At 50.0% G+C, this 21,748-nt stretch overlaps 1 protein-coding gene across 2 annotated transcripts in view; it reads left to right on the top strand.

Moving 5' to 3' along the window:
- The window catches only part of LOC130261402 (rho GTPase-activating protein 39-like), a 52,255-nt gene extending 31,133 nt beyond the window's left edge, over nucleotides 1–21,122 (top strand). For both annotated transcript variants that reach the window (XM_056507582.1, XM_056507581.1), the window contains 8 exons: nucleotides 473–1,781; nucleotides 4,316–4,844; nucleotides 5,947–6,036; nucleotides 14,730–14,803; nucleotides 16,572–16,771; nucleotides 17,850–17,941; nucleotides 18,406–18,575; nucleotides 18,970–21,122. In XM_056507582.1, the coding sequence (XP_056363557.1) occupies nucleotides 473–1,781; nucleotides 4,316–4,844; nucleotides 5,947–6,036; nucleotides 14,730–14,803; nucleotides 16,572–16,771; nucleotides 17,850–17,941; nucleotides 18,406–18,575; nucleotides 18,970–19,164 (2,659 nt within the window). In that variant the 3' untranslated portion in view covers nucleotides 19,165–21,122. The remainder of the gene's footprint in view (nucleotides 1–472; nucleotides 1,782–4,315; nucleotides 4,845–5,946; nucleotides 6,037–14,729; nucleotides 14,804–16,571; nucleotides 16,772–17,849; nucleotides 17,942–18,405; nucleotides 18,576–18,969) is intronic.
- The last annotated feature ends 626 nt before the right edge of the window (nucleotides 21,123–21,748 follow it).

The following is a 21,748-nucleotide window of genomic DNA, read 5'->3' as shown; positions in this document are numbered from 1 at the left end:
CTGTCGTGCCTTGGACAGCCTAGAAGCTCAGCTGTTTAATATCCTTTCCACTCCCTTTTCCTCAGAGCTCACAGACACAGGCTGGCCATGGCTGCAGCCTGGCAGCTGGTTCTTGTTACACTGGAGAATGTACCCTGGGAATTGGGGTGTTGCAGTGGGCAGGTTGGTATCTGCTGAGGCTCCAGAAGTGTAGGTTGTGTACCCTATCAGTGCTGCTGATGCCAGACAGATTAGAGTATCATTAACTTGTTACATCCCATTCATGATTTAGGAATTTATTGTGTGAATCAAAACAGTGTTTTTCTGTTTCAGCAAGGGGGATCTCCAGGAAAAAATAACTTGGTGATATAACTGGTTGGGGAATATTCAGGCACTTTGAGACTAAGAATTTGCTATTTGGGTAGATGTAGAAGGTGCTTCAGTAAATACAATTCTTAAATAATTGTGTGTATTTGTATCTTTCTTGTTTTAGGGAGACTCCTACCCACTGGGAGCCTCTGCCAGGCACAAAAGCAGCCATGTTGGTCAAAGTGAACAGTTTGAGGCAGATGCAGAGCTTTTCAAACAGCTCTCTTCAGCTGCAGGGTGCTCCAAAGCCCAGCAGCCCAAAATCTCTTCCCAAGGCAGCTGTATATGCTCAGCCTCGATCCATGTCCCAGAGCCCTGGAGCCACAAAGCAAATGCCTGCTGGAGAAGCAAAGCAGACTATGCAGATCAAAAAGACAGAGAGTGGTGGGTTTTGCCTGGTGCTGATGAATGGTCCTGCTTCTCCAGCAGCTCCCAGGAGCCGGGCAGGAACCCCCCAGCCTGCATCCCCCACGTGTGCCTCTCCTGCACCCATATATGATGAGCCTTCTTTAGAGCTGCCAATTTATGATGAGCCACCAGTAGATATGGACACTGAAAGCGTTTGTGTGAGTGGGATGTCTCCACCAAGGTCACCAAGCAATAGCTTAAAAAAGCAGCTGCAACCAACCAAATTATTGCAGCATCCCAGCATGCAACAACAACAAGCTGCAAAGAAGCATGCAAGAAATCCCTCTTGCACTGAGTACAGCCCAGCTGGCAGAGAGTACATAAAACATATGGTCAACATTGACCAAGCTGCCAAGCTCTCTCACTCTTCTGCTGCCACAACTGATACCTCCACTAAACTGCCTGGTCAGCTTGCTTCAAAGGACAGTTTCAAGCAGTCTTGGAGGATCTTGGAAGCCAATGTCCTCAAGAACATGGAACTCCACCACAGTCGGCAAAACAGCCTGCAGACTCAGGAGTACCCAAGCAGTATAAGCCATCAGGATTCTGGTTATTCAACTGGCCCTTCTCCAAGCTTAAGAAAAAGGAAAGGAAGGAGGCAAGGAGCAGGTCAAGCAAGACCTGGCTCTGTGGGCAGCAGCAGCGAGCTCACAGCTCTGAACGATAAAGTGATCGCTGAGATGCGTGCGGTGGTGGGCAGGTCAGCAGCTTGCAGGGGAAGCAAGGCCAGCCTGGATGCTGAGAGCCTGGAGAGCAGTGTCCCAGCAGAGAGCAGCAAGGCCAGCTTTCAGTCTGAGCACCTGAAAAAATGCATCAGCCGGAGCTCCAGGGATGATGTCTCAGGCAGCAACAGGTCTCTGTACAGACAGGACCTGGAGATCAGAGAAGCCTTTCCTAGCAGTGTGGCTGCTCCACAGGACACAATGAGGCAGAAGAGAACTTTTGAGAAAATAGATTCTTTAGAAAAGAACTTGACCAGTCAGACAAGCTTGGCTTCATCAGGCACTGCACGCCATTCCTCACAGGTACCTCCCCATCTGTGCCATGTTAAATGTGGTTTTTTTCTTTGCTAGACTTGTTAGACTCACCATGCAGAGCCTTCTCCTGGGGGGGTTTAGTTCCCGGGGTGTGCTGCAGGCAAGAAACATCTATTCCTGTAGAATAGCAAACAAGTCATGAAGCTTCACAGCTTTGCAGGTGGAGCAGGTGTTTTGGGCCAGTGGTTTGAGAGGAAGGAGAATTGTGGGATGGGGCTCATGTCCAGCCAGCCCTCAGCACTGTGGGTAGCTCTGTTCTGTTATTTGGGTAAATGTGCTTGCCTGATCATGTTGCTGTCACTCATGTCTTTGTGTGTAACCCTTTCCCTCATATGTATTCTCTTCACTGGAATGGTCTGAGTTGGTGGGATGGGACACAGGCATCAGAATTTGCATATCCACATGGCAGCAATTCCTCTTCTTCTCTCTCTCCTTTTTCTAATAGCTCCTCGTGCTATTCTCCCTCACAATTCCTGAACATGGAATAGCAACCTTTAGAAAATGGGTGTCAGTGGCTCTGGCATGTTGGAAATAGCTGTTTTAAAGCCCTTTTTAAAGCCCCTGCAAAAGGGGAGTAGTTTTTATCTCTAGCACTTCTGCAGGATTTAGTTTGCCATCTTTTTTCCTATTTGGATTTGAAGGAACCTCCTGCTTCCTGGCTTTAGTTCAGATTTAGTTTTTTTGTAGATAGTTTTACATCCCCTGAAGCTTTTGCCCTTTTTCTCTTTGCTCACTCTTCTGCTTATTTTGCTCTTATTTTGAACAACCAGAGTTTCTGCATCAATTTGTTGAGGCAGAGCTGATAACAATCCTCCATGCTGAATAGAGGCTTCTTAATTTTTTCTGGTTTTTCTCCTGTTTGCTGGTACACAGTCTTTCATGAAGAAACTTGGGAAAGCTCCTTGACTATTCCAGATTGCTCCAGCAAACCTGTGAGGTGTAACTTTTCTTTGAAAGCCAGGCTGACACCTCTCTTCTCTATCAGATTTATCTGTATGTGTTCTCTTTATTGCCATTTTGGATCAATAAGGGCCTTGCTTTCATCTGAAACCTTTTGGAAAACTGATCTCATGTTCCCACATTTCCCACTTTTCAGACAGAAAAATTTACAAAGTTTACATGACTTACATGTTACTATTAGTAGTTCATCAATTGCATTTCACAGCCTCCTTAAAAAAGGCAGGAAACTGCTCTCCAGTCGTCTGGCTGTGTTACACCCTCTTGCATTGACAGGGAGAGCTGAAACTTGATTGTGCACAAGAGATAGTGGGTTGGGGATAGGCTGTGAATGTCCTCAAAGGTGAAGAAAAATAATTCATATGTGGTAATATGGAGAAGCAGAAGATGAAAGGAGGTGGATGTTGTGGTAAAGGCAAAAAGAGTCAATAAATATAAAAAAATATTCTCAGAAATACTCAAGACTCCCAAGTAAGGAGGGGAAGAAATTGCAGAAGATGTGGCAGCAAAATCACTGCCTTACCTGAAAATAGCATCAAGTGGCTTGAGTGAGCAGTGAATCATGTGCTGGGCTTGCATGACAGAGAGGAAAACTGGGAGACAAGGTAACTCAGTGTGGGAGGAGGGTGAGCAGAAGTTCTGGAACAGGCTAAGCAGAGGTGGCTGTGTACTGTCAATACAAATATAACAGCTGGGGAGGTGAGTGAATGAGATGTGAGAGAAAAACCTCAGAGAGAGCAGAGGGGAGAACTCGTGATAGTATGAGGAGCTGATTCCTCAGAAGGAATACACTGAAGAAGCACGAAGGGTGAAAGGAGAAAAACCAGCTCCAGGCAGGTAAGGTGGTTTGAAGAAGGCTGAGGGTGTGGAGATGGCAGAGAACATGTGGAGATGTTTAATCAGTGTGTTGGGTGAATTCAGAGAGGGTGAGGAGGTAGAGGGGTAACTCAAGGGATAAAAAGAACAGAGGAAAAAACCAGAAGTTATTGCCAGGCTGGCGGTGAGGGGTGGAATGTTATGTGCTAATCCCATCATCTGCATGCAGGGATATGTGGGGTGTGGATGGGAAAGGGTTGGACTGCAGAGGCCTCTGTCACGGGTTCAGGAGTTCCTCTGTACTAAGAATGAAACACTGACTTGCTCTAAACTTCTAAGAACTAATGTGTATGTTGGGGTTAACTAACTGTGTCCCAGCCTCCTTCTGGGCTCCTGGAGCTCCATAGGAGCCGAGGGGTGAGGAGTGCAGGTATTGGTTCCTCTGTGTGTGCTTGGTGCCACAGATGTGTGCTGCTGCTCTGGGAATCAGCTCACCTCTGACAGCTGGGACACTCAGCCCCGTTGCTCCATGTCCCAGCCCTTCCCTTAGGGACAGCATTAGTGTGTGGCTGTGCCAGTCAGGCTCTTGCAGATCTACAAGTGTCATTCACCAGTTCTACAGCAGGTTGTGTTTGCACAGATTCATCAGTGTGCAGTTGCTGGCAGCTCCATGCCTCACAGTGGATAGCTTTGCTAGCTGGGTAGGAGGTGAGCTGGTGTGCCTGTGAGGTGTCTGTTGTTGTTTGCAGGCTGGGAGCAGGGAGCAGGAGCCCCAGCAGGAGGGCTGCGGGGGCTGCCGTTTCCCCTGCAGCACGCTGCGGCAGCCCATCTCGCAGAGCAGCATGGCAGACTGGGCGTCCAAGAACCTGAACCTGCACACGCAGGGCATCTTCCGCCGGCGCCTGTCCCTGGCCACCATGCTGTCCTGGAGCGGCGGCTCCATCAAGAAGCCCATGCTGGTCACCAGCAGCCGCGCCGTCAGGAAGGAGGCGTGCGAGATGTTCAAGCTGGTGCAGAGCTACATGGGCGACCGCCACACGCGCCTGGACCGCAACCACGTGGCGCTGCTGGCGGTCACCAAGTGCTGGAGCACGCAGGGGCTGCGGGACGAGCTCTACATGCAGCTGGTCCGGCAGACCACGGACAACAGCAGCTACCGGAGCCTGGCCTGGGGCTGGGAGCTGATGGCCATCAGCCTGGCCTTCTTCTCCCCGTCACCCAAATTCCAGTCCTACCTGGAAGGGTACATCTATCGCCACCTCGACAGTGATGAGAAGAGTAAGTGCCTCATCACTCCTCTGTACGCAGCAGCATCTTGCTGGGCTGTGCCATGTAGTCAGGGTGGACTTGGTTTTTAAAGTACAGTAGCCCCAGCTGGTGCTGTGGGCTCTGTCAGTGAGAGCACAGTGGGCTGTCCCTGTTCGCCTTTCATGGGTGGGATGAAGCTGCCATCAGCTTGTGTCTGGCAAAGAAATGCCAGCCCCAGACTGTGCTCACCTCACCCATCAGCACTGAAATGAGCTCTGCCAAAGGCACAGCTTTTCTGGGTTCTCTGATTTACTTCTAAGTTCCTTGAGCTGGCAAAAAAAAGGAATTGCTAGTATCTAACTTTTTAAGGGAGCCATTGCAAACACTGAGAGCAGGTCTTGGCTGTTTGGGGATCCTGAAGAACTCAGGCTTTTATTGTGAAGAAATGCAATTTATCTGTCTGTCAGAAGTTTGGGGAGCAGCCCAGCTTATATTTTGTTATTATCCAAATTTTAAATTGCTGTAGAATCCAGGGGGTGGTGAAGAAAAGAAAAAAAACTAAGTGCCAGCCTGGAGAGTATTAACTGGTATTTACTGGTTTATTTGTCACTATTTCAGCCACACTCCCTGTGTCTTGTCATTTATCAGGCCAGAAACCAGAGCATTATTTTCCCCTTGATCTCTGGGAACTTCAAGCTGTGTTTGAAGCTCCCCCCAAGTCTCCAGGTGGCTGCAGGAGTTCTGCCTCAGCATCCCTCTGCCCCTGCTTGTGAGCATGGTGGCAGAGGCTGGACCAAGGGACAAGTGCTACACGGGCAATATTTGCCTTCTGCTTTTATGGTTGTAGCCTTAATGTGGGATTTCTTCACTGAACTGCCAGGTGTGCAGCACTAGTTTGGGTTTTATAAAGATTCTCAGCCCTTGTCACTTCTGCACAAAACCATTCTTCCAGCTGTGCTTTGCCCAGAGCACAGGCAGCAAGGAAGAGTACTCTGAGATATTGAGAAAATAGTTCTTTTGTGGAGCTTCTTATGCTGGAGTCAGGCTGGCTGCCACATCCACGGGCAGTTCTGGAGTTTGGTGTTTTAGTATATACCACATTATTAATCCAGACCCTCTTCTGAATTTTCAGTTGCCCAGCACATCAAGGAGCTTGTGGATCTGAAAAACAAGAAGATAACAAAATCCAGGAAAAAGAGGAAACAAAACACAGAGGATGAAGGTAGGGAGAGGCCCAGGGAGCCAAGAGAGACATCTGCACTGGCTTCAGGCAGGTGGCAATGCTGAGCTCTGCTGAAAATCCAATCATTGCTTTAAGTACAGAGACTTGGATTTGGGAAAATTTATCTGGTGGGGGGCTGGTGTGCAAGGTTAGACCAGAGCATGGATAACAGTGTGGGTGGCAGCTGGGCAGCATTTGGGACAGGTGGGGCCCATTCAGTCACAGCTGTGCTAGTTATGTGAGGGATTTTAAACTGGGTGCAGACCTGGGGCTGCATTCCACTGATCTGTGCATGCCACAGAGTTTCCTGGAGCATATTCAGGTGCCAGAAGCTACATGAGCTCGTGTGCTGGAAAGAACCTGTCTCAGTTGTATTAATGAGTTTTGTAAATCACTGCCTAGCCTGAGGCTCTTGTGGGAGGGTGCTGGTACCTGGTAAAGGACACTGCCTTTTCCTCTCCAGAGCTGCATTCCCTTGCCCACACTTTCTGAGCTCTGCAGCCCAGGGCTTGTCCTGGCAGCTCTGTGGAATGCCCAAGAGCTCATGGATTCCTCTGGACTGTTTCACTGCTGGCTGCAGGGTAGTGCTTTATCCGGCTGAAGTCTTCCTAGACAAAGTCCATTCATATTTTTGATATTGCTTTCAGGAAATTTGAGTTAGCCCTGTGAATTCCTCTCAGGCAGCAGTTTATATCAAGTGGCTACAGTGTTTTTGATCAGTGAGAGCTGGAGTGCAGCTTGCTGCATTCCTGAGTCCTCCCTGTGGTGGCTCCTCTGTGTCACCCTGTGTCACTGCTGTGTCACCCTGTGTCACTTCTGTGTCACTGCTGTGTCACCCTGTGTAACTGCTGTGTCACTGTTGTGTCACCCTGTGTCACTGCTGTGTCACTGTTGTGTCACTGTTATGTCACTGCTGTGTCACTGCTGTCACTGCTGTGTCACCCTGTGTCACCCTGTGTCACTGTTATGTCACTGTTGTGTCACTGCTGTGTCACCCTGTGTCACCCTGTGTCACTGTTGTGTCACTGTTATGTCACTGCTGTGTCACTGCTGTGTCACTGCTGTGTCACCCTGTGTCACCCTGTGTCACTGTTATGTCACTGTTGTGTCACCCTGTGTCACCCTGTGTCACTGTTGTGTCACTGCAGTGTCACCCTGTGTCACTGTTATGTCACTGTTGTGTCACTGCTGTGTCACCCTGTGTCACCCTGTGTCACTGTTGTGTCACCCTCTGTCACTTCTGTGTCACTGCTGTGTCACCCTGTGTCACTGTTATGTCACTGTTGTGTCACTGCTGTGTCACCCTGTGTCACCCTGTGTCACTGTTGTGTCACTGCAGTGTCATTGCTGTGTCACCCTTTGTCACTGCTGTGTCACTGCTGTGTCACTGTTATGTCACTGCTGTGTCACTGCTGTGTCACCCTGTGTCACTTCTGTGTCACTGCTGTGTCACCCTGTGTAACTGCTGTGTCACTGTTCTGTCACTGTTGTGTCACTGTTCTGTCACTGCTGTGTCACTGCTGTGTCACCCTGTGTCACCCTGTGTCACTGTTATGTCACTGCAGTGTCATTGCTGTGTCACCCTTTGTCACTGCTGTGTCACTGTTGTGTCACTCTCTGTCACCCTGTGTCACTGCTGTGTCACTGCTGTGTCACTGTTGTGTCACCCTGTGTCACCCTGTGTCACTGTTGTGTCACTGTTGTGTCGTTTCTGTGTCACCCTGTGTCACTGTTGTGTCACTATTGTGTCACCCTATGTCACTGCTGTGTCACTGCTGTGTCACTCTGTGTCACCCTGTGTCACCCTGTGTCACTGTTGTGTCACCCTGTGTCACTGTTGTGTCACTGCTGTGTCATTGCTGTGTCATTGCTGTGTCACCCTGTTTCACCCTGTGTCACTGATGTGTCACCCTGTGTCACTGCTGTGTCACTATTGTGTCAACCTATGTCACTGCTGTGTCACTGCTGTGTCACTGTTGTGTCACCCTGTGTCAGTGTTGTGTCACTGCTGTGTCACTGTTGTGTCACCCTGTGTCACCCTGTGTCACTTCTGTGTCACTGCTGTGTCACTGCTGTGTCACCCTGTGTCACTGTTGTGTCACTGTTTTGTCACTGCTGTGTCACTGCTGTGTCACTGCTGTGTCACCCTGTGTCACCCTGTGTCACTGTTGTGTCACTGTTGTGTCACTGCTGTGTCATTGCTGTGTCACCCTGTTTAACCCTGTGTCACTGCTGTGTCACTGCTGTGTCACTGCTGTGTCACTATTGTGTCACCCTGTGTCACTGCTGTGTCACCCTGTGTCACTGCTGTGTCACTGCGGTGTCACTGTTGTGTCACCCTGTGTCACCCTGTGTCACTGCTGTGTCACTGTTGTGTCACCCTCTGTCACTGCTGTGTCACCCTGTGTCACCCTGTGTCACCCTCTGTCACTGTTGTGTCACTGCTGTGTCACCCTGTGTCACCCTCTGTCACTGTTGTGTCACTGCTGTGTCACTGCTGTGTCACTGTTGTGTCACTGTTGTGTCACCCTGTGTCACTGCTGTGTCATTGCTGTGTCACTGTTGTGTCACTGTTGTGTCACTATTGTGTCACCCTGTGTCACCCTGTGTCACCCTGTGTCACTGTTGTGTCACTGCTGTGTCACTGTTGTGTCACCCTGTGTCACCCTGTGTCACTGTTGTGTCACTATTGTGTCACTGCTGTGTCACCCTGTGTCACCCTGTGTCACTGTTGTGTCACTGCTGTGTCACTGTTGTGTCACCCTGTGTCACCCTGTGTCACTGTTGTGTCACTATTGTGTCACTGTTGTGTCACTATTGTGTCACCCTGTGTCACCCTGTGTCACCCTGTGTCACTGTTGTGTCACTGTTGTGTCACTGCTGTGTCACTGTTGTGTCACCCTGTGTCACTGTTGTGTCACTGTTGTGTCATTGTGTCACCATTGTTCTGTGTCACCCGTGTGTCACTGCTGTGTCACTGCTGTCACCCTGTGTCACCCTGTGTCACTGTTGTGTCACCCTGTGTCACTGTTGTGTCACTGCTGTGTCACTGCTGTGTCACTGTTGTGTCACTGCTGTGTCACTGTTGTGTCACCCTGTGTCACCCTGTGTCACTGTTGTGTCACTGCTGTGTCATTGCTGTGTCACCCTGTTTCACCCTGTGTCACTGCTGTGTCACTGCTGTGTCACTGCTGTGTCACTATTGTGTCAACCTATGTCACTGCTGTGTCACTGCTGTGTCACTGTTGTGTCACCCTGTGTCAGTGTTGTGTCACTGCTGTGTCACTGTTGTGTCACCCTGTGTCACCCTGTGTCATTGCTGTGTCACTGCTGTGTCACCCTGTGTCATTGCTGTGTCACCCTGTGTCACCCCGTGTCATTGCTGTGTCACTGCTGTGTCACCCTGTGTCACTGCTGTGTCACCCTGTGTCACCCTGTGTCACTGCTGTGTCACCCGGTGTCACCCTGTGTCACTGCTGTGTCACTCTGTGTCACTGCTGTGTCACCCTGTGTCACTCTGTGTCACCCTGTGTCACCCTGTGTCACCCTGTGTCACGAGCCGCTGACAGCCAGGACAAGGCCCTGGTTGAAGCTCCTGCTCTGTGTGTTCGCTGTTTCTCTGTCTCTGGGGGTTCAGAGCAGAGACCTGCTGTTGCACTGTAGGATTATATTTCTGGGAGGGATTTTTCTGTTCAGGCCTTTGAAACTTCATTTTGCTTGTGCTCAGAGGGACTGAGACATCGTTATGAGACAAGTCCTTGGAGATTGTTCTGTTCAGCAGGGCTTGCTGCCTGTGGCCTGAGCTGTTCTGTGCAATCACTTGTCTAAATTGCATGTGCTGGAAGTGTGCTTAGGAAAATAGATGTAGTTTTCACCTAAAAACAGATGTTAAATTTAAAATTGTAAAAAAAAAACAACCAAAAAACCCACAAACATCAACAGTTAGTCTCTTTGTAGGTCTCTTCAAACCCAGAATTTTCTATGTAGCCTCTGAGACATATTTTTGTATATATATATATGAAATATTATGAAAGAGGCATGCCAGGATAACTTTATAAAGTTTCCTGAAGAAAGCACTTGAAGGTCAGCTGTGCCTGAGTAGCCTCAGCAGGGGCTCTGGTGACAGGTCACACACACTGTCACCTTTCATAGAATCACAGAATCAGTAAGGTTGGAATAGTCCTGTGAAGTAATCGAGTCCAGCTGCTCCCACAGCACTGCCAAGGCACCACTAAACCTGTCCCCAAGTGCCACATCCCTACATGTTCTTAACATTCCAAGGTGGAGGTTCTACCACTGCCCTGGGCAGTGTTCCAGTGCCTGATTACCCCTGCAATGAAGAAATCTTCTCTTATATGTGGGAAGATAGGTTAAAAGGATAGTACAGAAGGCAGTCTCTCCTGATTAATTACTGTGTCAGCTGTACTGATTCCTGAGGAGTGGAAACATCTGTAACATCTGGAAACAGCCTGCCCAGTGAGTTTGGCTGTTATTAGAGTGAGTTGCAGTTGCAGTTTGGGTTGGGGCTTGGTACTGAGGCTCTGCTGCAGTTTGGGCTGGAGCTGGCTGTGCTGTGAGGAAGGAGGGATGTGTGGTTGTGCCAGGGACAGATAAGGTAAGGAGATGCTGTGTGAGGGACAGTCAGAGTGGGGTGGCCAGGAAAGGGACAGGCTGGGTTGAGCCAGTCATGCAGAGGGGAGAGGAGGAGTCAGAGCTGTGTGGAGCTGCCTGTGAGAAAAGGAGTCAGAAAGAAGTACACTGAAAGAAGGCATGACAAGTTTTCTAATAAAGGACTGGTGGTGATGCCAGTCCAGTCCATCTTGCCACAATTGCAACAGTTATATCCAATCTAAATGTCCCTGGCCCAGCCTGAGGCTGTTTCCTCTTACCTGTTTTCTGGCCCAGGAGGCTGCTCTGGCAGGGACTAGCTGGGAGTTGTTCTGCAGGGCTTCAGCAGAGAGCAGCAGGGTTGGCTTTTTTACAGTGACTGATAACACTGAGGACCTTTCCTAAGCACTGACCTCAAAATTGCACCTGAAGTAAGGGGAAATCTTGCAGGAACATACCAGGTTTTCTCTGCTGCTGGCTGGAAAGGTCAGGTTTTTCCCTGAACACCTATTTCTGTTTGACCAGCCTTGTTTTCCAGATGTGTGAGGGGTAGGTAGGATGCACCTGAAGCTGCAAGGCTGTTGCGAGAAGTTTCTTAGTGCTCTGAAATATTAAGATGTTTATGGGTGCTGTAGCAGCAATTTAACAGAGAAATCCATAAGGAAATCAAATGTAGTGACTTCAGTCAGAGCTGAATAGAAGATAAGTAGGCACCTATGTAAATCTTTCAGTGAAAAGATGAGTTGAAGCAGTAATTCCCCACACTTGGGCACATGGTCCCTTCAGTCCAGGAACTCATTGGTGAGTAAACATTTCCTGTCTGACATATACCCCAAGAAAGAATTCTGAAGTTTCCCACACTTAACCTCTGCAGTCTTCATCCTCTAGCTTAATTCTCTGTGAGTAAATGAAATACTAATGTGGTGCAAGGTCTTTTCATGCATGAATAACCTGTTGGCAGGCAGAAGAATAATGGGTAGGAATAAATGCTGTGTTTTCAGAAGGAGGATTGTCTGCTGATCCCAGAGGAATGTAAGCTGGTCTTTGGGTTTATACAAGGAGACAAATCATGAGCTGACAGGTCAGTGTTGATACAAAATTATTCAGGGCTATGAAAATGAAAGGTGCAGAGGGATCTGGTCAGGGTGATGAACAGAGTAATCAAGCAGCAGAGGATATTGTGTTACCAAAAACAAAGTTTTTTACATGGGGGAGAGGTCCCTGACTGCAAGCATAGGGGGAGGCCCCAATTGAGCCATTTTGAGGAGGGAAAGACATTTTCCAGCTTTTATATGAATTCCCAGAAATACACACACATTGCTGGGAAGTGGTCAGAAACCAAAAGAGGGATCAGGAACTTGTAGGAAAGGGCCAGAGAACAAAGCAGCACTGGGCTGTAGTGCTGTGCCCACTCTGTGCCCAGAATCCCTCCAAGGCTGATGAGTGTGGCAGGGAAGGTGACATGAGAGCTGGATGTGGAGGAGGGAAGAGGGGAGACAGTCAGTGGGATGAAAGAAACTTAAGATTACCTAAGGAAAGCAAGAAGAAAATTTCTCACAGTGTGCCATAGCAGCAGAACTGAGAGCTGCCTGGTTTTGGTGTTGGGCTGCAGGCTCAGCAATGCTCTGTCCTGAAGCACAGAGTGGAATCCCAAAGGGTCAGCAAAGCAGGGTGGTGTGCAGGGTCAGAGCATAGAGAGGTTTAGAAAGAAATGGGACAAATTCAAAGAAGGTGTGTTCCTGCATGTGTCCTGTCTGGATTTTAACTTTTTCTAAGAGGAGGTGTTCTTTAAGATGCTGTACACATGTTTCTAGCTGTACACACAGTTTCTAGGCTGGCATATGGAGAAACATTTTCCTTTGAAAACTATTTTTCACTGTGTGGGCTGTTAGTAGTCATCTGTTCCCGAACTCCTGAGGCTGCTGTGATACCATAGGGAATAACAGATCATCCTGGATTTCTGATATTCATGATGTGCTCACAGAAGTGGAATTGCCTTCAGGATGAGCCCTTTCCAGGTGGTGCAGCCAAAGGCCTGCACCAAGAGCAGGGCTGGGCTGGGAAGGAGTACCTGGCCCTCCTTGGGAGACATCAGCCTGCATGCCTGGGAGTCAGTCTGCAGCTGAGCCTTTTTGAGAGGAGCAGTGCTTGGGACAGGCTGCTGGTTTGGAAAAGCTGAGGCTAAAGCTAAGTTCTGCTCCTTTGCCTCATGTTCCTTCTGCAGCTCAGCCTGTGCCTCCCAGCCTCTCCTTCTCTCTCTCCATGTTGCCCATCCCACTCTGCTCGTGCCTGAGCCAGGAGCAGGGAGGCTGCCTGGGAGCCTTGGCTCTGTGCCCTCTGGGGTGAGTGCTGCTCACCCTGTTCCTCAGGGCTCCTGCCTCTTTTTTGGCCATTCAGTAGCTCCTCCATCCTCTTGTGCATGCAGCAAGTTTATTTTTCAGTTGCTCAGAATTCGATCAGCTTCATGTGTGACCCCAACAGCCCCACTGGGTCCCAGGCTGCAGCATGGTTGTTTTGGGAGCAGGAGGCATTGCTGCAGAAAGTGCTGGATGTCAGTTTTAGATTTTTCCTGGGACTGGGTACTTCCTGGGAAAGTACAAAACAGCCTTCAAGAAAATGTGTCTGACTGCAGCCATGCATCAGCCATGCAGAACCTGCAAGACATCAGCTCCTTTTGCAAACATTGTTAAGCTATTAGGCTGATTATGTGTTTCATGGTCTAATTACAGTGTGAAAAAATATTTCTTATTATTAGTTTTGAATGTGCTGTCTCCTGCAAAATTGCTGGGATGCAGAGATGCAATCCAGCTTCTTTCCCTTCCCCTGTGAGAAAGGTGACACCTCACTTTGGACAGCAGGAACTGTAACCTGGGGTAGTGAAGCATCACAGGGCAGCTCATTTGGTTTGTTTCCTTTTAATCCTTAGATATTCCCAGTATAAGTCATGCCTAGGATTAGCAGGATTTTTTTCTTATGGTGTATATTTTGCTTTTGATATTCCCTAGAGAGAAATTCCTAAAACTGGCTTTCCTTCCCATTGCCTGTGGGAATGGGAATGCTGTTCTGCCTCTGCTGGTGTGGCTCCAGTGGTGTGGAGAGCCTCTGCTCCAGCTGTAAAGCAGATTGATGGAGGCAGGAGGTGCTTGTCTCATCAAGAGGAGCCAAAGCCTGTGGCTTATCTGCTGGCTGAGAGGACAACACATCTCCCACCTCAGGGAATGGTTCTGCTTGGGAAGGGTTTGTCCTCTCTCTGCATTGAGAGGATTTGAAGACCTTCAAGCTCCCAGCCAGTGTACCTAAGGGTGTGTGAGAGATGTGAAATGCACAGCATCTGACCAGAATATAGACTTTCACAGCCACAAGTATTTGAGCTGTGCTGCAAGCTTTGGGCCTGGCAGGGAATCAAATAGGGCAGATCTATTCACTGCTTTCAGTGAGCAGTTTGGGGTTTTACTTGAACAAGAACAAAAGGCCAACAGTTTTGGAAAAACTCTCTCAGCAATCAGTGCTCCTCTGTCATTGCAAACATTTCTCTTGGTGTCACGGGGGGATTAGCTCTGTGAATTGTGGCTGCACTTGCCTTCAGAGTTCACTGAACCAAGCAGGTGCTCTTGGGGAGGGCAGCAGCTTTGGAGGTGCAGTTCCCAAGCTTTGGTGTGTCCCATTTTCCTTGTCTCATGGAGCATGCCTGAGCTGCACAGTGCAAGCTTGGCTTGGAGAAGGCTGCAGGCAGGAAGGTGGGGAAACCTGCAGGTCTTTGGGAGGATAAGATCCCATCACCTCCCCAGGCCTCTTCCTGTGTCCTGAGGTCACTGTTGGTGCTGGTGCTGCCTCTGTCCCCACACACCTTTGTCTGCTGCTCCTCTCTCACTAGCAAAGCAACTGAAGTTCTTGAATAATAACCAGAGTGTTTAGAACACTCTGAAACCTTCCCTGACAGAAGGGTGACTGTGGCTCTGGCTGTTCTGGCAGGATGGGGGCTGTGTATTGAGGGGGCTGTGTGTGCCAGGATGAGCTCTCTGAAGGGCTGCAGTGTGGGGTTCATGGTGCTGTGGGCTGACCACTCATTTGCTCTTTGCCACCAGGTCTGCCCATTAGCACCTATGCCAAGTACTGCTACCGGAAGCTCCAGAAAGTAGCTGTCACTGGAGGCAAGAAGGTGAGCAGATGTCCTGGCTGCAGGGCCTGGGGGCTGCCTGGGGACGATTCAGTGATGGGAAATGGAGATGGAGTCAGTGGGGGAGGCTTGCTCAGAGTACATCTCCCCATGAGTGTGTGGGAGGAGAGCTGCTGCCCAGGTCCCACCATCCTCCTGGGAGACAGCAGTGCCTGCTTTGCAGCTGCATGGCTGCTGCTTCCTGGCCTCAGGGACAAAGACAGACCCAACACATACCTGTCTCCAGGATAAAAAGAGCTGTCTGTGCAGGGGATACCCATCATTTTGTCTCTTCATGTGAGGGAAGAGTCTCCCTTTGCACCAAGAGCTTATGTGGGCTGGGCCTTGTGGTTGCTTTATTCCCTTCAGTCCTACAGCAGAGATGGCTGGTGCAGAGGGGAGTCTGTGTTATCTGAAAATCTTCCTCTCTTCCCTCTGCACAGTTCTGTGTGTAGCCTTGAAAGCTGATAGATGGCCTCAGCCTGTCAGTTCTAGGTCCCCAGGCCAGATCTGGTCATGGGGGTTTTTAATGGAAATTCCTCTGGGGCCTCCCTGCCATCTGAACTTTGCATGGTTTGAATAGAACAAATTAGCTGAAATGCCTTGAGAGGGGTGAAGGCTGCTGGCAGTAACCTCCAAACACACATTGCACACAACTGCAGCCCTGGCCACTGACCCTCAGGGGGCTCAGTGGAGCTGCCCCCGTCCTGTTCCCACTTGGCTGCAGGATCACTGCTGAAGGCCACTGTGCTGGGCAGCCTGTCACCCCTGTGACAGCTCTGTGCTTTCCAAACTGTGCCACAGGACATTCAAAACCCCTTTCAAGGGTTGGTATTTGTAAGGAGCAACAGGTGCCCACTTTTCAGACTTTATCCCTTCTGAGAGCAAAGCTTTACCTAGAGTTGGAAATGCCTTGAATTCCCACCTCCAAAGGACTGTTTTTCACCTATCCAGTGGCTAAGCACGTGCCTGATGCTGCTTGGGGTACAGGTGCCCTCTGCTGACCTCAGCACAGACAGGGCTGGGCTGGGCTCTGCTCCCTACTGCCTCCTGCAGCAGCTGTGCAGCCAGAGCAGTCCCCTTGCTGTGCAAAACACAGCATCAGAATCTGTGCAAAACCAGCCCAAACTCTTCAAAGTGGTGTCCTCTGCTCTTCTTGGCCTTGATGAATAGACCCACCCCTGATTTTAGGCAGAGAACAAGAACCGTGCTGCCAGGAGGGTGACAAGTGACAACATGCAGGGTCAGCCTTTCTGTGCTGTCCCTCAGTGTCCCCTCCCCGGGTCACCCTTGCTCTGTGGCCTGGCTGCCATGGCTGCACTGAGCTGTCCCTGTCCCTCAGTGTCCCCTCCCCGGGTCACCCTTGCTCTGTGGCCTGGCTGCCATGGCTGCACTGAGCTGTCCCTGTCCCTCAGTGTCCCCTCCCCGGGTCACCCTTGCTCTGTGGCCTGGCTGCCATGGCTGCACTGAGCTGTCTGTCCCTCAGTGTCCCCTCCCCGGGTCACCCTTGCTCTGTGGCCTGGCTGCCATGGCTGCACTGAGCTGTCTGTCCCTCAGTGTCCCCTCCCTGAGTCACCCTTGCTCTGTGGCCTGGCTGCCATGGCTGCACTGAGCTGTCCCTGTCCCTCAGTGTCCCCTCCCTGGGTCACCCTTGCTCTGTGGCCAGGCTGCCATGGCTGCACTGAGCTGTGTGTCCCTCAGTGTCCCCTCCCTGGGTCACCCTTGCTCTGTGGCCGGGCTGCCATGGCTGCACTGAGCTGTGTTCCCTCAGGGTCTGCGCAAGCCCACGCTGGAGGAGATCACGCACGCCAGGAACGCCATCCTCACGCCGTCGCTCTTCGGCAGCTCCCTGCAGGAAATCATGCAGCGGCAGCAGGGCACGTACCCGGGGAACAGGCTGCCCTGGGTGCAGACACAGCTGTCACAGCAGGTCCTGGCCCTGGGAGGGGAGCACACTGAGGGCATTTTCAGGTGAGCTTTTGCGGTGCTGTGCTACTTTTGAGCCCCCCACGTGTCCGCTCTCAAAGCCAAGGAGTCAAGATTGACCTCCACGTGCTTCCTCTTACCCAAGAAGCACTTGTTGTGGACTGGACAAAATCTGACTTGTCCCAGGTTTCAGGAATCACCTCTGGAAGTAGCATTAGGCAGTTTGCATGTGTCAGCACAGAGGGGAGTGGTGTAGGTGTGACTTAACTACATGGACAGCTCATCCCCAGGTAGGGCAAGGAGCAGTGGTTGGCCAGTGCAGGGGAGGGAGGAGCTCCAGCATCCTGGCAGAGCACCTTATCTAATGCAGCATATCAGCCTTGGTGCTGCACAAGACACAAGGAGTCAAGGAGACACAGAATCTGTGTGGCCAACATGAGGGATTCTGCTTTGGGTTTGGGTTTTCTTTGCTGTTTTCTTTGTGTGTGTGCTTTTGTTTTGCATTTAAGATTTGAATTAGTTTTTCAGTAGCTAAACTTGATTTAAAATAGTTGTTAAAAGGCTCGACTTTGATAGATAGATGTGTGTGTGTATATATGTGTGTGTGTGTATATAAACATGTATGTGTATATATATGTATGTATGTATATATGTGTAAATATAAATGTATGTATATGCATATGCATATGCATATGCATGTGTATGTGTATATGTATATGTATATGTATATGTATATGTATATGTATATGTATATGTATATGTATATGTATATGTATATGTATATGTATATGTATATGTATATGTATTTAGCCAGAGATGCTGCTCATCTTTGATCTGAACATGCTGCACAGAAGCCTGGTTACAGAAAATAATCTCTGCTGAGGACAGTGATAGTTTGTATCTGAGCTAGTGGGAATCCCCACTTCAAGACACTATAAAAATCAGCACCCCCTTCTCTCTGAGGATCTGCTGCTATAGCTGCCAGTGGTGCCTGAGGCCTTCTCCCTGCTCCCTTCTCCCTGAGCCCCAGAAGCAGCTTCAGAGCCATGCTTTGCTGGTCAGCTGCCCTACCAAGCACATTGCCTGGCTCACTCTCACAAGGACCTTTTCTGTGTCTCTGCAGGATACCTGGTGACATAGATGAAGTCAATGCATTGAAACTGCAGGTGGATCAATGGAAAATCCCCAACAATCTGAGTGACCCCAACATACCAGGTACAGGAACGTGGCAGGTGTGTTGCTGCAGCCTCAGCCATGGTGCAGAGTGGAGGGGCAGGAGCAGCTCAGTGGATGTCTGTGCTGGCTGGGATTTTGTTCTATGTCTTTTCACTTTCCAAACACTGCCTATAGAGGAAACTCTGGGAGTGGGGAGGAACCTCTGTCTCTGATGCAGTAAGGCTGTGCAGGTTGGGCAGAGTGGTGGGAGTCCTTCAGGTCTCATTGTCCTCTTCTTTAGGCAGCCCCAGAGCTGCTTCCTGGAGAAGCAGGTAGGTAGCAGCCAATATTACCCACTAACTGTCAGTTTGGGCACCTGAGCATTTCAGAGCCAAGACTGAGTTAAGGTGAAGCAGCACAAGCACAGAAATTCCTTCTCTGCCATCTGTCTCACTGCCAAGTTTTTCCCTGAAGAGGGTGGGGAAGTGACCAGAGCTGTTCTCATGCACCTGCTTTCTGCTCAGCCTCTCTCCTCAAGCTCTGGTATCGGGAGCTGGAAGAGCCTGTGATCCCCCAGCAGTTCTACAAAGAGTGTATCAACAACTATGAGAACCCTGATGCTGCTGTGGCTGTGGTGCAGCTTTTGCCAGAGCTCAACAGACTGGTGCTGTGTTACCTCATACACTTCCTGCAGGTAGGCAGCCCCACAGCCTTGCACTGGGGCCAGGAGCATGTGAAGCACAGTTAGTGGGACAGCTGTGGTGGGACCACCAGCAAGGTTTTAAGATGCCTTATTTGTATTTAAGGTGGGATTGATAGCGGGGTGTGTGCTGGCCTCGTTCCTTACGAGAGCAATAAAGCCTGTTCCTATTCTGGTAAAGCCTGGGGTTGGTTTCCTGTCTGCCAAGGCTGCTGCTCTGTTGGTTGTGCCAGAGCACAGTGCTCTTCCCTGTGGATGTGTGGCACTTGGGGCACTGTCCTCAGGGCAGGCTTTGTGTCTGCTCTCCTTGCACCTTTCCTTGGGATACGTTTTTGCACTTTCTTGCCCTTTTCCACTGCTCCATCTGAATGTGTTCTTGTGTCTGCAGATCTTTGCTCAGCCATCAAATGTGGGCAGAACAAAGATGGATGTGAATAACCTGGCCATGGTGATGGCCCCCAACTGCCTGCGCTGCCAGTCCGACGACCCTCGGGTCATCTTTGAGAACACGCGCAAAGAAATGTCCTTTCTCCGCATGCTGATCGTGCACTTGGACACGAGCTTCATCAAAGGGCTGCTTTGATCCACTGGCCCCAGGGTACAGAGCATTGCTCTGGGGAGTGCTAGATACCTTAAGTCTTCTCCTCTCCACGTAGGTTTCTTCCATTGTCCTTGCTGTTGTCATACCCTGGGTTAGCCCTGGAGCATCTCCCAACATATGACCACAAGGACTGGACATTTCTGGAAGGCTCGGTTCTGTCAGCACCAGGAAATCCTTGGGCATGCCAGGCCAGGTTTAGCAGTTCCTGGCCTTTCAATGTGTGTCAGAGAGGGGAAATCTCTTCCTGAGAGCCACAAGATTGGTTGCTCAGTGAAAGGGCTGTGACATGTGTGAGGAACTGCTACATGGGGCAGTGAGACTCTCCATTTCCCTTCTGGAGGCAGAGTTGGCTTCAGGTAGGAGAACATCACCCCTGTGCTGGTTCTAGGATAGATGCTGCCTCATCAGGAATAATCCTACTACTGTGGGGACAGCCTAGTTCACCACTGCAGACTGTTGGCTGGAGGTGTTAGGGTTGTTCTGACATCCCACAATGCTGTTGGTAGAGGGCTGTGAAGGAGGTTCAAGAACTGTAAAGCTGTGCAGCAGCATGTGACACCAGCCCTGTCCTGAGTACTCACCCACACCATGGTTCTGGGCCCAACAGAAAGGCCACAAGCCTGACAACAAACAGGTAAACAAACTTTGGCATCCTCTTAATAAGGGCCATATCTTCTGTAGCAGTGACCCCAGTGGCCTTGCAGCTCCTTTTTGCTACAGACAGCATGAACTGACACCAGCTTTGCTGAGGAGTACCTGAGTCCATGCTCAGAGCAGCCTTCACAGCTCCAGCTCCTCACAACCTCCCTTCCTGGTACCACATCCTTCCCAGAACACTCTGCCAGGAACTAGATACCTGTTTGACCCACTCTTCTGGCTCAGCCCAGGTCTAAAGAAAGCCCCCAACAGTTCTGAGCACAGAAGTGCTGCTGTGCTCAGATACTCCCTTCCATGCAGAGCAGCAGCAGTGCTGTGTGCTTGAGAAATGCTGGTACACCTGCAGCCAACTGTGGTACCTATGCTCTTCCTTTGAGGTGTTTTCCTTGCTAGAGGCAGGTCTGCTGCAAGAAGGTATGTTTTGGGATTACTGATGCAGTGCTAAGGCTGTCAGTACCATGCAAGGTTGCATTTGTGTTTCTGCATCCCTCTCCCTTTCCAGTGGGGACCTCTCTACTACAGTGAGGAGCTGAGCCCTGTGACAATGAGGTTTAGAGCTGAATCAGTACCAGTGTGGGCATGAGGTGCCATGTGCAGAGAGTGCCCCAAGCCTGTTGTCTTGCTTGGGGCTCCCTCTGAGAGGGTTCAGATGAGTTAGAGTGAACTCCAGGAATTCAGTTTGTGCCTATCTCATACCAGATGATTCTGTGGTCCTGTGAACCAGGAAATCTTGCTCCCTTGTCAAGATCAGCTCTGTCAAACATGCCCACAAAACATGCCAGCATCTGTTCATGTACACACCCATCTCCATGCTCTGGTGCTGCTCAGCTTGCTCTGTCCTTCTGCAGTGGTGAACAACTTGTTCTTCAGATGTGGAGCTACTGCCCCAGAAGTGTAGAGAGGGGCAGAGGTTACCTGTTCTGACATGCTGTCCTGAGGTTTGAATCACTGAACAGGCTGGGGCTGTCTGTTCCCTGCCAAGGTCTGGAGCAGCCATGTGGCACTGCCCTCCTCTTCAGGCTGCAGGTCCTTGTGTCTGTGTCAGGCTTTGCCTGCAGCCACTGCAGGGCTGATCCATGTTACTCCTTGCACTCAGCTGTGGCAATCAATCAAACCATAGGCATTTGCTGCTAATGAAAGTGAATGCTTCTGGCCAGGGTTGTAAAACATTCTCATAAGGGACACTGGATATTATTGGTTTTACCAACAGATTTGTAAATACCAATCAGTAAAGTAGCCTTTTCTCTGTTCTAATAATAATAAATACAATCTCCATGGCTGTCTCTTCTGTGAATTGTCTTTTTTGTGAATTTCTGCAGCATGATTACAGCTGTGTGGGTCTGCACATTTCAGCCTAAATGTCAGTACTCTCTTGAGTAAGATTTGAGAATCAGCATTAAGTAAAATGGAAACCATGCTCTGGGCTCATTCTGTTCTTCTCAGGCAGATGCCACAGGACACTCAATGAATCTTAGAAGAGAATGGGTCGGTACAGGTAATGGACAATACTACTTTACACATATCTTCTGGAGCCTTTCAGGGTCATAAAGGTATGAGAGAAGTTTATGGGCAGTTGGAGGGTAAAAGGTGTCCCTCCTCTAGCAGCTGATAGTGCTGCAGATGGACTGCAGGAGGTGGCCACACAGGCGTCCTCTGCATGGTCCCCTGCAGGGTCTCTGCTGCTGGAGATGTGATTACTTGAGCTATTAGGCTGACCTGATGGGGACATTTTTATGTTGAGACTGGAGTATTCCTTGGAGCAGTCTGGTGGTGCTTGAGACTGGTTGCACAGTGTGGTGGAACTGCAGCCACACAGGAATGAGTTCCTGCCCAGGCTCTGGCTCATGCTGCTGGTGCACTGGGGGTGGTCATTAGTCCTGTCAGACTAGGAGAAGCTGGTGCACTTCAG

Source organism: Oenanthe melanoleuca, chromosome 20 (genome assembly GCF_029582105.1).
Source record: "Oenanthe melanoleuca isolate GR-GAL-2019-014 chromosome 20, OMel1.0, whole genome shotgun sequence".
Taxonomy (NCBI): Eukaryota; Metazoa; Chordata; class Aves; order Passeriformes; family Muscicapidae; genus Oenanthe; species Oenanthe melanoleuca.
Note: the sequence above shows the minus strand (reverse complement) of the source record. Positions and strands in the feature narration are given on the sequence as shown.